The 13,275-nt window shown below is 42.1% G+C and overlaps 1 protein-coding gene across 1 annotated transcript in view; it reads left to right on the forward strand.

Annotated features, from left to right (window-relative positions):
* Nucleotides 1–7,538: 7,538 nt before the first annotated feature.
* Nucleotides 7,539–13,275, forward strand: part of LOC104081429 (transcription factor IIIB 90 kDa subunit-like) — a gene marked incomplete at its 5' end in the record, with an annotated part of 45,629 nt that continues 39,892 nt past the window's right edge. Inside the window, 4 exons of the mRNA XM_009584181.1 lie at nt 7,539–7,601; nt 9,821–9,902; nt 10,000–10,055; nt 11,894–12,150. Of these exons, the coding sequence (XP_009582476.1) occupies nt 7,539–7,601; nt 9,821–9,902; nt 10,000–10,055; nt 11,894–12,150 (458 nt within the window). The remainder of the gene's footprint in view (nt 7,602–9,820; nt 9,903–9,999; nt 10,056–11,893; nt 12,151–13,275) is intronic.

Genomic DNA, 13,275 nt, shown 5'->3' on the forward strand with positions numbered 1-13,275 from the left:
CAGAGGAGGAAAATACAGCAGGGAATTGGTGATCGGGTAGAAAAGAGCAATAAGTAGGGGAAATCTTTCTTTATAGTCTCTGTTTAAAAAACTTTAAAGTTCATAACTACTCAGGCAGGAGGGGATGAATATGTGGACGAGCGCTGAGATGCGAGTGTGTTGCACCTTCGGCAGGAGCGCTGTGAGCGGTCTTGGCTTTGCTAGATGCAGAAATCATGAGTTGGAGAAGACTTGTGTCTGTGCATGGGAGCTCGTACCATTTCTGAGCTTTGGTGCTGAAAAATGTTATTTGTGGTAGCTAATTAGTGTGTTTCTGGGTGAGTATGTTTCTCAAGTTGATCGTTGATGGTTATTGGTTTCATCAGCAAAAAATAGCTTTTATCATATTGTTCAGAGCAGCCATCCTCTGAGCACTTGGTCATGGCAGCAGGGTTGTGAGCTTAAAAAAGAAGGACGAGTTGCATCAAGTAGGTTGCATAAAGGATGCTCTTTTTAACTGTTTTCAAAAGGTGTTGGGGGAACATGAACGTTACTCCAGAAGAGGAACATCTGCTGCTGGTTTTGAGGACAGTGTCAAGATGTTCTTCAGTTCAAAAGCTTAACTTTCAGCTGTATTTATTTTGGGAGGTTGAAAGGATTTTTTCTTCAGGGCTTTTTATATTGCTATGTAGTTCAATAAGCACGAGCTTACCTTTTCAAAGAAAAATCTTCAGAATCAGAAAGACGTTGTTTATTGCTGGACTATTTTTGTACTACCTGCTTTAAAAAACATATATATTGCAGGGAGGATTTCTGGAAAGAATAGAGTGATTAACTGTTTTTCTGATATTAACAAGTTTCCATGTCTGTTAGACTACTGGCATAACCTTTAACTGGATATAAAATGTGTGGATACGGTTTGGTTAGATCCTCTGTGGACTGCGAGGTGAAACACTAGCATTTGTTTCAGTGTGGATGTGCTGCCAGAAAAGCAGCAGAGTTGATGGTTTTGGATTTTTTTTCGAAATTGAAATTTAATATATAAAAAATGTGTTCAGTATCTAATAAAAGTTCTGTGAGAGATGACTGACTGTAGGAAAAGCTTTTCTCATAATTCATTCCCATATATCATTAAGCACACAAATTTGAAATTCTGTTCCTGCGATGGGATAATTGTTCTGCGACCGCCGTACGAAGGCAGCTAATGCGGGAAGGCTGTCGGATGTCAGTCAGCTGCTGCGGGAGAGACATAACACCTGGAGCTTGAGTCTCAGTGTGAGGAAGTAGAGATGCAGGCACTTAATAAACATGGGTTTGTACTTCTGTGCCGGGTTAAGGCCGAATCTTGTAGGAAAACCTCCTTCTGCCTACAGCAACATGGACAAGCCTGATGCAGTGACTGCAAACCAGCCGGGGCTGATCCTGGCTCTTGTTCCTCTTTGCTTTGTGAGAAGGTCCTATTTCCAACAGATAGGAGCGAGGAAAGAGCTAATGAGCTTGTACATCCCTGCTTTTGTACGGGCTTACCTTGCACAGCTGCTCTCTGTCAGGTAGGGTATGTAGCAGATATTTGGAATTTCTTCGTTTTTATTAGATGGTTTCTTTTCCCTCTTTGCCCTTCATTTGCACCCTTTTGGGCTTTGCCTCTATACTTCTTATAGCCCAAGCATGAGGAGGTGGCCGGTGGGTGCTTTGGGGCACCCAGTGCCAGGGCTGTGTGTCCTGGTGCTGCCGGGCAGCCCGGCGCCGGCCGGCGGAGTCTCCCGCCATCCCTCGTCGGCAGGAACGAACGTTTCTGGGAAGAAGGGGCCTCGCTCTGCGTGGCACGGTGTGTTTGCTTTCTCTGGAGGAGCTAGCAGGCTGGAAACTTGGCTTCAGCTGGAGAGGACCCCTTAACCTTGCCTTGGCAGAAGGAAATAATAAAGTGACAGACTTCATTTATCTTTATGCTGTATGCGTGGCCTCGTGTGCTCTGTATGCCGTCAGTCCTAAATCCTGGTGTCGAATTGGCACTATGAAGGAGTAGGCTGTAATTTTCAAGGTGGCTTCAGGTACAATAAAAATAAAATAAAAAATGTTTTCACTTAAACACGAGCGTACACGTCATGCGTTTTGTGACCTTATTTTGTCAGTAAGTGCAATTAATTTTGCTTTGTCCTTCTGTTCTGTTTTTGTGGTGTACTTTTGTTATGACAGTACACGATGATATTGCCAAAGGTGACCGGGGGGAACCCGAGCCCTTGGCAGCTGCGGGGTGCGCGCTGTGGGATGGGGGCACGGCGGGGCCAGCTGGGATTGCACAAAGAGGCACCTTATCCGGACCTGAGAGGCAATGGCTTAAAACTGCAAAGATAACCTCCCAGCCTGCTCCGGAGGCTCCTAGCCCCATATTAATAAAACTGGCAGCGTACCCCGCTTGTACGGACATGCGGACTCTGCACACACCTTGATGCGCGGCGGGCTCATTTGCACATCTCGATCCTCGGACGCTGCACTTCATGCCGCGCTGCTGCTACTGCAGCATTTTCACATCCATTTCTCTTCCCTACCTGATGCTACGACACTTTGTCTGCCCTGCACCGCTGCCGCTCCCCTCCCCGTTACACACGCTTAATGACTGTTCTCTTCACGCCCCTTGGTAAATCAGTTATCTTCCCCTCCAGATGGGTTCTTGTCCCCTCTGATCAGCTAATCAATTATATTCTGGTGCGGTTGTGCAGTGCCTTTTTTGACGCTAAGCTATCGCCTTCCCTTCGCGCTCCTTGCAGCTCCCAAAGTGGCACCGGCATTGCTCATCAGATTTAGCTGCAAAAGCGTGTCTGCCCCAGCAGGTTCCTCTGACGATCTGCGGGAGCTTTCTGCGGCTCCCGTTGGCTTTAATCCCTCCCTGGAGAGCGACAGTCAATCCCGCTATTTCTGATAGCCCGGGCTCACGTCATTTGGTTTGTTGCTTAAGGATTTTTGTTAGTGAAAAAGCCTCTCCCAACTATTTTCAGATTTTGTCGTGCTCTAGCCCCAAAGTATTTCTTAAATTCTGGGGGTGCTTAGCATCTGGTGTTGTGCTGAATAGGTGGAAGGGTTCTTTTTTTTTAAACTCTTTCGGCTCTTTGACTGCTACGAAGCAGTACGACGGAGGGTGTATTTGCTGCATGGGATCAGAGCACCAAGTGCCTTCTATTATATCTGCTCCGGAGGATTTCCTGGGAAGTGTTCAGCCTCCATTTCTGTCTGTAAGGAAATCCTCTTATCTGGGCAGAGCAATAAATAGTGCTGCCTCCTGTAATAGAAACAGAAAAACACATTCTTCACATGGCTGTTTTTAAAAATGTGGGGTTTAAAATATATTGGCTGGAATGATTCTTCTGTAATAAATCCCCATAATAGCGTGCTATGTATACATATAACTAGTTGCACAGAGGTAGGGAGAGGGGGAGACGGTGTGTTAAAAGAGGGTTTAGCGTGCATTTAGTAATGACAAGAACAGTAAATAATCCTACAGGTTTACAAACCTAATCCCCAGTGTCTGATTGTAGCCCTTGTGTCTACTAGAGTCGGTTGGAAAGACGTTAAAAGGCTGTAAAGAAAGGGCTTTCGGGGGTTTTTATTTTTAAATATTGGGGGCGCTGGCTGGGTGACTGGTGGTTTTGAGTGGCATGAATGTAGTTGATTCAGGACCTTGACGGAAAGCTCTAGAAGTGCCTGTCCTCCTCCGCTTGCCACGGAGATGTTAGGTGAGGATGGAGTAGGCTGCTCCTCGCTGCCTCGCTCTAGGCTCTTCCCAATGGTACTTTCATTTATGAACTGGATTTGGTTGTTTTTAATGGCCAATATTTTTTGCCTATGCCCTGCAGTAAAGTGGTTGTTTTTCTTAACAGAAGAAATCCGCGATGTCTAAGAGCCGTGCCACGTGACGCTGCTGCTTTTAAATAAGCTTTTAAGAGGTTGGACCAGATGTTGGCCACATCTGTGTTTTTATTTCGTTGAACATTTCATTTCGACCCTTTTATTAAAAGAGAAAATGATCATTTAGAAATTGTTTTGAAAAGTTTAGCAGCTGGGAAGATCTTTCTGGTATATAAAAAAGCAAGGGCTTTACTTTCTGTGCCCTGGAGTGAGCCATATAACATCGACCAGACGGATGTTTATGGCTGGTAGGGTCTACTCCTGTTGGAAACGATTGCCGTGGAAATTTTCAGATCAAAACGGATGTATTCTGTTTTGAATTGGCATTCCGTAACAAAACACACATTTTTTTTCTCAGTGAAAGTGTTGCACTAGGGATTTGAAGGCACCTTCTCTTCTGAAAAGCCCCTTACACTTAATGAACGCCTATCACTTTGGCAGGAAAAAGGACGGCTTGCAGGCAGAGGGATATCCTGCAATTACTCCCTCTACTGCCGTTACGGGGTCTAAGAAATGCTTATTATGTATAACTTGCTTCTGCATTCTGCTCTGCAATTTACCAGTTGGAGAATGAGTTTCCAGACCCCGTTGCTAATTGATCCAATGAGAAAAACTGGCACCTAGTTCAGTAACAAGTTATATTTAAAATGACATGTGAAATTGTTCATGGTGCCTGAAATTACATCATATTCAGTCTGGCATATTAGGGCTGTATAAGGGAACAGACACCTACTGTACTGTGACGTATTAAATTTTAAGCCTCTGAACCAAAAATATAGCAGGGTATAGGAGGAGCGAGGTGTTCAATGATGAATAAAAGCAGTGGCAGCTTGATTTCAGTGGGATATTTTTATTGTTCTTAACATGCTGTGGCAGCTTTTACAACAAATAATTTTGGGACGCAGTTTTATGTAAAGTTGAGCAGTGACTTGAGTAGTTCTGTCACCACTGCCAAATTTTGATTTTCTTGCCCGCAGTTTTCAGAACTTACTGGTGATTTTTGAGGTTGGCTCCCTTTTTCTTTGAACCTAATTCCAAGCTTGTGTAGATAGTTGACGTTTTAGTTTATCTGGTGCAATGAATATGGAAAAAAAAAGAATCCTTTATTCGCTCAGATAAACCAAATTGAAAGTTGGGATTTTTTCCCCCAAAACCTTGAGGAAACAAAAGGTAGATAACACAAAGAAGGGGGAGGCCATCCTCCCTTCTGTCCTACAAGTTGGTGGTTAAAGCGCTTACCCAGAATATGGGAGATCCATTTCGAGTCCCATTTCTGCACAAACTCCTTCCGACCTGGGAGTTATTCTGGCCTGGGCACACTCTTGCACTCTACTGTCAAGCTATTTTATTTTGTGTAATAAAACATTTCTCGGAGCCGGGTGAACAATCTCCTGGGAAGGCGTCTCAGACACCAGACTACAGTATTTACTCCTTTCCTCGGCGAATATTTAAGCATTTTGCTCTCTGGAAATGTATATCTCGGTTCCAGCAGGAGAGACGCGTAGTGCTGTTTTGCAGTATGCCCTGGACTCCCGTGGGTGATGCGGCATACAGTGATTCCTTTCTGCGCTTTGCATGATTACGGTTTGCTAAAAAAATTCCAGCCTATTAAAGAGGCAGCAAGCCACCGGGATGTATTTTGTCACCTTGCTTTTCCTCTCTATCTCGAGCCAGGGCGTGCTTTGCCATGTCCTCGGGTCGCATCCCTGCCTGCCTGGTAGCGAGGTGCCTGCACGAGGAGCTGGTGGCCCTGGTGCAGAAAGTTCTGCTCTTACTGCACTATATAGAGATCAAAGCAGAAGAAAAGCATATGTACTGAACAATTATATAGTTATTATAAAATCTTTTACACTTTTAGAGTATTTTGGGGGGAAAAGGTTGTAAAGTAAATCTTGTGCCTGGGACTAAAGTACAGTTAATTTCTAAATGTAATGGCAATGAGAAATGTTCCTTAAGGCCTTTTCGGTCATATTAGCATCAGATTATCTGAATTGGTAAAGTTGATACTACTTTTATGAGACAATCTCAGAAGAAAATCAAAGCGCAGTGTTATGTGGTTCTTTGCGAGAGGACATTTTCTTTAGGGTGAAACCCATTTCACATATGACTTGGTATGGAAAGAGTTTAAAACTTTCTGTTGGTTGTTTAAGGTGGATTTTGAAAAGACATTTGTAAGTGTTTGATGTCTGATATCAGTAAATGTGTTGAGTTGAGCAGCCAGATCCTTTGCGCCACCTCAAGAAGTGCAGCCTTTTTTCCTAACTAGTTGTTTTCGTTGGATTCCTGACGCTGTGATTTCACGTACTTTAGGCAACTGGTTTAAACGCCTGAGTTTTGCCAAGCAGAGCATCGTTCGTATCTTCTGGGAACGCTCATAATTCCTACCTTTGCTTATCTTCACCATTTGGTGCTCCTCAAGCCTCGAGGCTCTGCGTTGCCATAACCTGCTGTTGGGTCAAAGAGCTGCAGGTGCCTTCCCCCTCCGCCGGTCCAGCACCACGCTGCTCAGGAGCTCTGCTCCGCGAGAAAGCACCAGAATGGGGAATCAAACCAGGTCTTGGTTTGTGGGGAGGCAGATCCCTGGGGCTGGGGGAGCAGGAACCGTGAAGATGCCAAGCTGTTCTGCACCATTTCAGTTCGAATTCATTACTGCAGATTGTTGAAGCTTAATTTGTTTATTTTTTCTGCAAGTAAACTGGGTAGGTCATCTCTTGTCTAGTCTTGATTAGGTGTAATGGAGATGACCGAGAAGATTGCTTCATTCCCCAGCATAAGTCTTTGTGGAATAATTTATTTTCTTCTGTACCTGGACTACATTGATAGTGTATTGCTACTGTACATTAATGTGACGTGGAAAATCGGGTTTTGCTGCTGTACATTGTGCCAGTCCCAAATTAGGCCTCAGTTCTGTGCTATTAAGCTTTTTAATGGATAGAATATTAAAAAATGTGTTTTCAGAAGAAGTCTTAATAAATACAAAACTAGAAAAATTACAGTGAAATCGTAGTTACAGAAAGCCATTATTGTTTAACATTCATCTAGACCCTTCCATAGCTTTTAACAGTTATTTTAAAATTTGGGAATGTTTTAATAATTCCCATTTTACAGACAGAAAAACTAATACACATCTTTTTACAGAACTGGTATGAGGTAAGTGGTTCAAATGATGATAACTCAAAATCAAAAAGAAAGCCGTGGTATGACTGTCAGCATGATGTGTTATTCACTGGTCCACACTGCTTCCCTGAAAATAGAAAATATTTTCTAAGACATAATTTATGGATTAATTGTTGACCTATAGGCTCTGACAGAGAAATTAATGTTATGACGAAAGAAAAATGATCTTCCTAAAATGGTTCCCCAGCTTTCTGGTGAACATTGTGGCTATAAATTAAAATGGAAAAAAAAAAGGCAACTGGAAGCGTTCGGCAGATTTTTATTACTGACGCGGACCGTACCACTTCCTGAATTTTAAATGAATTCAGTGTGGTGAATTTGTGCGTGCGTGTACCCCCATATCGAAAATACTTAGCAACCCATTAAACCTCCTGAATGAACATGGAAGGATGCAAATCTCTGAAGGACAATCGTTAAATGTTACTTCACCATTGATTTTGAACAAACATCTGCCTAATTAAAATGTATTCTTTTCTGTAGGTGAGAATACAGGAGATGGTGAATTAGATCTGAGTGGGATCGACGACAGTGAAATCGATCGGGTAAGGTGCCCTCTTACCCTGGGTCTCTCTGCATTTGGATATCTGAGAAAGAAAAATGGTTCTTCTCTGGTTTATTCTCTCCCCTCACTGCCTCTTTGCTCTGATCTATAGAGAGGTTCAAATGATTTCAGTGATCTGAGATCAAAATTAATGTTCACGCAAGCCTGGAATTTGGTATTCCTTGCCCCAAGTTTTATATATATAAGACTGCTGCTGCTGCTCGCTTTTACCGTGCTGGAATAATTACGTTTTAGAATGTCTTTTATTTTGAAGAAGGACTTTTAAAAGTTTGGTGGAGCTTTAAATTCATTATTTAATTAAGATATATTCAGCATAGGAGGCTGCCATGGAAACTAAACTGTAAAACCAGCATGTACAGCTTCTGTGTTCTTTCAAAGATTTCTGTAACATTTTCAGGATTTATTAGTATTTGTGTGACAGTGAAAGATAGCCTTTACTATATAGCCTGAATATGACAGACAGACAGCTGTGGAAGACGGCTTGTTGAAGGCCACACAGCAGGTCAACACTTGAACACGTGACAGAGTCCGGCTCTCCTGACTCTGAGCCTGATGCCCTCTCCAGCCGCCACGCTGGATTAAAGTGTAATTTGAATGATAATGCCAAGGCTAAAAACTCCTTTTGGGGTACAAAATCACTGAGAGCGATGAGGTTGCATAGGGATTACTGATCTGCAGAATGTTGTGGGCGATGGATGAAGGAGCAGGAAAATGCTCAGCTTGACTTCAGCTGTGAACCGGGTTTTGCTAGGCTGGGCGTTAAGAGGGGTCTTGTGAATTGAGCGGACGTGGTATGGAGGGAGCGGGGAGGCTGAAGGTTTTCAATATAGCAGGTCCGTAATTTGAACAAATGCGGGGGAAGAACAAGCATATTTTCTCCTCCTCCTAGGCTCTGTGATGAGGTCATAACTCTGCTTTTATGACCTCATGTTCATTTCCATGGCAATAGACTGTAATATTGTAAGCTCAAGATTATGAACTCTCTAAAATCATAAGAAGGATGAATAACTGAGCTAGGAGGAAGCAGGTTTCACTATTACGGCTCACCTTTAATAGAAGCAGATGAAAGAGTGAAAATATTGGTCTGATAAACCAGGACTTGCACAGCTTTTGCTTGCCTTGTTTGCCCTCGGAGGACGGACTCCTCCCTGCGTTAGGTTCATTTGACTGGAGTCATTTTTCTCATAAAACCCTATATAGGTACATTTTACTTTGGAGAAAATCTTGAATGCTCAAACCCATAAGATGGAGAAATCTCAAATTGTTTTTCTTGCACTTAAACATCGTTTTACAAGTCTTGGGTCTGCTGCTTAAAAATAAAGTGTCTTGTTCATGAAGGATGACCCAGTCTGTCTTCTCCGTTCTGCAAAAGTTCTTCACTCCCAAACAGCATCAGCTGTAGAAAACTTCTGTTTCATGGGCAGTTGTGCTAAATACGGGATTTGTTTTTACATTTAAGTAATTGAAGAGAAGATCTATCTACCAACCTGCCAGCCTGCCTGCTACCTACCTGTTTATTTATTTCTGTAATTCATTGGAATAGTTCTAGATGTGTTTTACAGCTCCACACCTACTAACGATGTAACCAAGACTAAGTGGAGTTAACTGAAAAAAGCCTACGTGTGGTTACTGAACCCAACTCTCTAAAATCTAGAGGACTAAAACTCCAGCAATCTAAGCTGGTTTCCTTCACGCAGACGTGGCCATTGAACTAATAATCTCAGTAACTTTGCCTAAACCTTCACAGAAACCTACCCAGAAGACACATGTTTCTGTTTTGGTAGTGCAAGGCAATGGTTCCCATACTGTTTTGGATTACAGACCACCATCAACACGCAGAATTACTTGCAGACGACCATGTTGTCATGATACCCTCTCATACCATCTGAAAAAGATCATAAACCCAGGATCATTTTAGGTTAATTACAGACCACGTACAATGAGTCTTGGATGGTTTTTGGTCACCCCATCATAGTTTGGAAACTAAGTGCTGTTTTTTGAAAACGTCGTTGGTTTTTGCCAGCTTTAGAAGTTACTAGAAATGCTCTCTGATTGTCACATCTCAGTCATATTTTCTTTTATTAATGTATTTTTAAAAACAGAATGTGAATTGATCTTGCCAGTAGTTTTTCCATTCAGTTTTGCTCTATGGTTTTCAAGTTGATTTCTGAAAGTAGATAAACTTGTTTTGTCTTTTAGTATATACTTAACGAAACAGAAGCTCAGATAAAAGCAGAGCTATGGATGAAAGAAAACGCAGATTATTTGAAGGAACAAAAAGGTAAGTATATAGGACTGAAATTCTCCTTTTGATCGGTGTTGCTGAAATATGCAGTCTGTGTAATCTTCATGCTGGTTACCCTTTTGTCATCTTTCAGAAAAGGAAGCAAGAATAGCAAAAGAGAAAGAACTTGGGATTTATAAGGAACACAAGGTATTAAACTGTGTGCTAATTGTGTCTGATTGAGAATGTCCTGGAAATTCATTACATTTGCTGATCAACTCCATGTAGGATGTATGGGCATAATGGTACAGGTCACCACTAAATGAGCAAAAGCTATTGTATCTCTACCTGTTATCAAAATACAAGGCTATAATTTTTCAGGTGGTGAGTAAAACACTTCCTTGCCCAAACTTTTATTTTAAATTACTATTATGAGAAAATTCTGTGCATGGCAAAGTCAGAGATGGCTCTTTGCATCTATGATTGCTGTCCTAGTTGCTTGCTTATTTAAATATAGGTCTTAAGACATGCCTAATGTTTTTTTTAACGTGTGCATGGGGAATTTGTTTGTACTTGCCATAACTTCAGTAGCTTTCTTTGCTCTTACAATAATGATTTCTTTATGAAGAACTGAACAGATCCTTGTTACAGTCACTGGAAGGAGTATTTTGTTCTACCTTTCATAAAAAATGCGACAGTTATGTTAACAAATGGCATGTCCTGTCTCCATGTTTAGCAGTTTAAAGCAGCCTAATTGGCCGTATATTCACGATTTACGGCATTAGTATGTTGTGTAATTGAGCAAGTGACAAGTCAAGTCTTCCACATGCAACTAAAATCCATGTTAGTTTTTAGTGTGTATATCCTCTACCTTTTTTTCCGACTAATGCGAAAGACAGAGTTTCCCACTCCCCCTAGGTATTTCAACACTAAAAACAAAACCAGACAATGAAACACTGTTTTATGCTTCAGAGTTTCTCATTCATCCTGCGCTTACGGAGACGTGGCAGTCTACCAGCAATTTTCAAAATTGTATAACTCATTGGCACCGCCAAGTAGCCCAAACACCCACCTTTTTGTTCGGACAACACAGGAGTTTTTCTCTAACTCTGTATTGTTTCTGACAGCTCGAGTAGAACTTGATTAATGTAGTGCTTTCCAATTTCAAGGTAGCACTTGACCCATGTAGGTAAACAGAGGGGCTATTATCCATTAAAAAATAAATCTCCTGCAGAGCTTGGTGTTAAAACCTTCCTTTGAAAAGGAAAATGCCGAATGAGGAACAGAGGTTCTTTTTTTCCCGTACCTACCCAGCCATTGGACATGGCTAGAAATGTTCTCCTGTGTCAATTCTCTTTGTCCGGCTCCGCAGCGCAACGCCGGGCTGGGGCTTGCAGCGTTTGCCTGGGAAGGGCAGTTGCAGGTGACATTGCCGCTGCGCTCGTGTGTCTGCAGCCTCCTGCTTCCTATCCGTCGGCGTTAATGCCAGTCCACGCTTAGAAAGCTGCTGCTAATGTTCTTGGCCTTTTTCAGTGTGGAGGAGGAGTTGGGTAGATGCTCTCCCACGCCGCATTCGAACTTGATATAAAATATCCTTGCAGTTTCGATATGGAGTTATCAGTGCTTAGGGGAGTCGTGACCCAGCTTGACTCTAACTTTAAAGGCAATTTTAGCAGGGGAATTTCTTTATTTCCATGCTGGGTGATGCTGTCAGGGTCCCTGTTCCTGAAACAGGAGTTCATTCCCTTTTTTTTTTCACGCGTGAGAAATGGCCCATGTTTCTTCTCTGGCAGCATTACAAATACTAAGTAAAGAATTTGTAATAAACTGTGTGGGCATTTGGCAAAAAGCGAACACTTCTCTCTCGGAGAAAAGAGACCTCTCGGTCCCGTTGGGTGGCAGGAGAGGGAGCGCTGGCTTAGCCCGGCTGCGTTGCCTGCATCCCCGCATCAGCAGCACCTGAGCCAGGACTGCTGAGCTGCAGCTCGCCCTTCTGCTTCACGAAACTTTGTTTGTATCTACATTACTAATTTTATATTTTAATTAAGCCAAAGAAATCTGCAAAGAAGCGGGAGCCAATTCAAGCCAGCACAGCAGGAGAGGCAATTGAAAAGATGTTAGAACAGAAGAAAATCTCAAGTAAAATTAATTATAATGTGCTAAGGGACCTGAACAGCAAAGGAAGTAACACACCAAAGAAAGAGGATGACAGCACTGATGACAGCACCAACACCAAGAAGCTGTCAAGAAGAAAATCTATTGCCAGTAGGAATATCGCCAACCCTGTAAACAGTGTGGGAAAAAGGTACTGCAATTGTTCATTTATATCTCTGTCTGTGAGACTGTCTATGTATCTTTCTGAGCCAGACAATGTAGGGACTGAAACATTTGTTTGAGGCTAAAATAATGTCGGGGCTCTGTTTTTATTTATTTTGCCTGCAGTGTCGCGTCAGCACCTTATTTATAGTTCACGTATCAGAGGTCTGCTTTAGTGCGAGTTAATCTTCCTGGAGTCAAAAAAAAAAAAATCAATGGAAATTCATAAACGTGAATCTCTCGGCCGGGGACACCTTTTCTTCATATACTCCTGACATTTGCTGTCCTTCCTTTCTAAAGTTGTCTGTATCAGCTGACATGACACTAAATGTTCGAAAGCTTTGGCTTTTTACTTGGTTTGAAAAATGTAGTTCCCATCTGTTTTGACAGCTAACTGTTTTGATTAGCTTTTATTTTAGTTTTATTCCAAACTTTTGTTGTTAATTGATGACACAAATATAAAGCTTTACAGTAAATACACTTGTCGGTTTTCTGGTCTGCATTTGCAAATGGTTTATAGTGTGATGAAAGCTACTATTTTAATGAGTAAAATATTTGACTTGCTGGGCAGATTTGTAGTGTGCTGTAAAGTGTATAAGGAGATTGATGTGTCCTATCTGCGATATTCAACTATTTTATTCCTCTTCAGTTTATGAAATCATGTCGGATGATCATTTGAATCGTGCCTATGTATAGTAATTTCTTACTTACATGTTACATGTTTATTTACTGCCTAAAATACACAGTTTTTTGCTTCCAGAAGTATAGGCCTGACGCCGCAAGGAAATTTAGGTATTTAATTCTGAAATATAAGATGGTGTCTTTGCTCCCTAGTTCAGATTTAGGCATGTGTTGCAGCCGAGAGTGGGTGAAGGACCAGGGAGGGTGGGAGGGCGGTGAGAAATCATCTATTCGGACAAGATCGGGAGACATAGGATACCTGAAAACACGAAGCTGGGAGGGTTAGTAAGTGCATGTCTCTCAGAAGCTAAGCAAAACAAGGGTGACTAGACCCAAACCCTTATTTTGACTTCATTTGACAGTGAAGCCAGAGGCACGGTCTTCAATTTTGGCTGAGAAGCCAAATGCCAAAGCCAAAGCTTTGCTTCTCAGC

The sequence above is a fragment of the Fulmarus glacialis genome, unplaced genomic scaffold (genome assembly GCF_000690835.1).
Source record: "Fulmarus glacialis isolate BGI_N327 unplaced genomic scaffold, ASM69083v1 scaffold15648, whole genome shotgun sequence".
Taxonomy (NCBI): Eukaryota; Metazoa; Chordata; class Aves; order Procellariiformes; family Procellariidae; genus Fulmarus; species Fulmarus glacialis.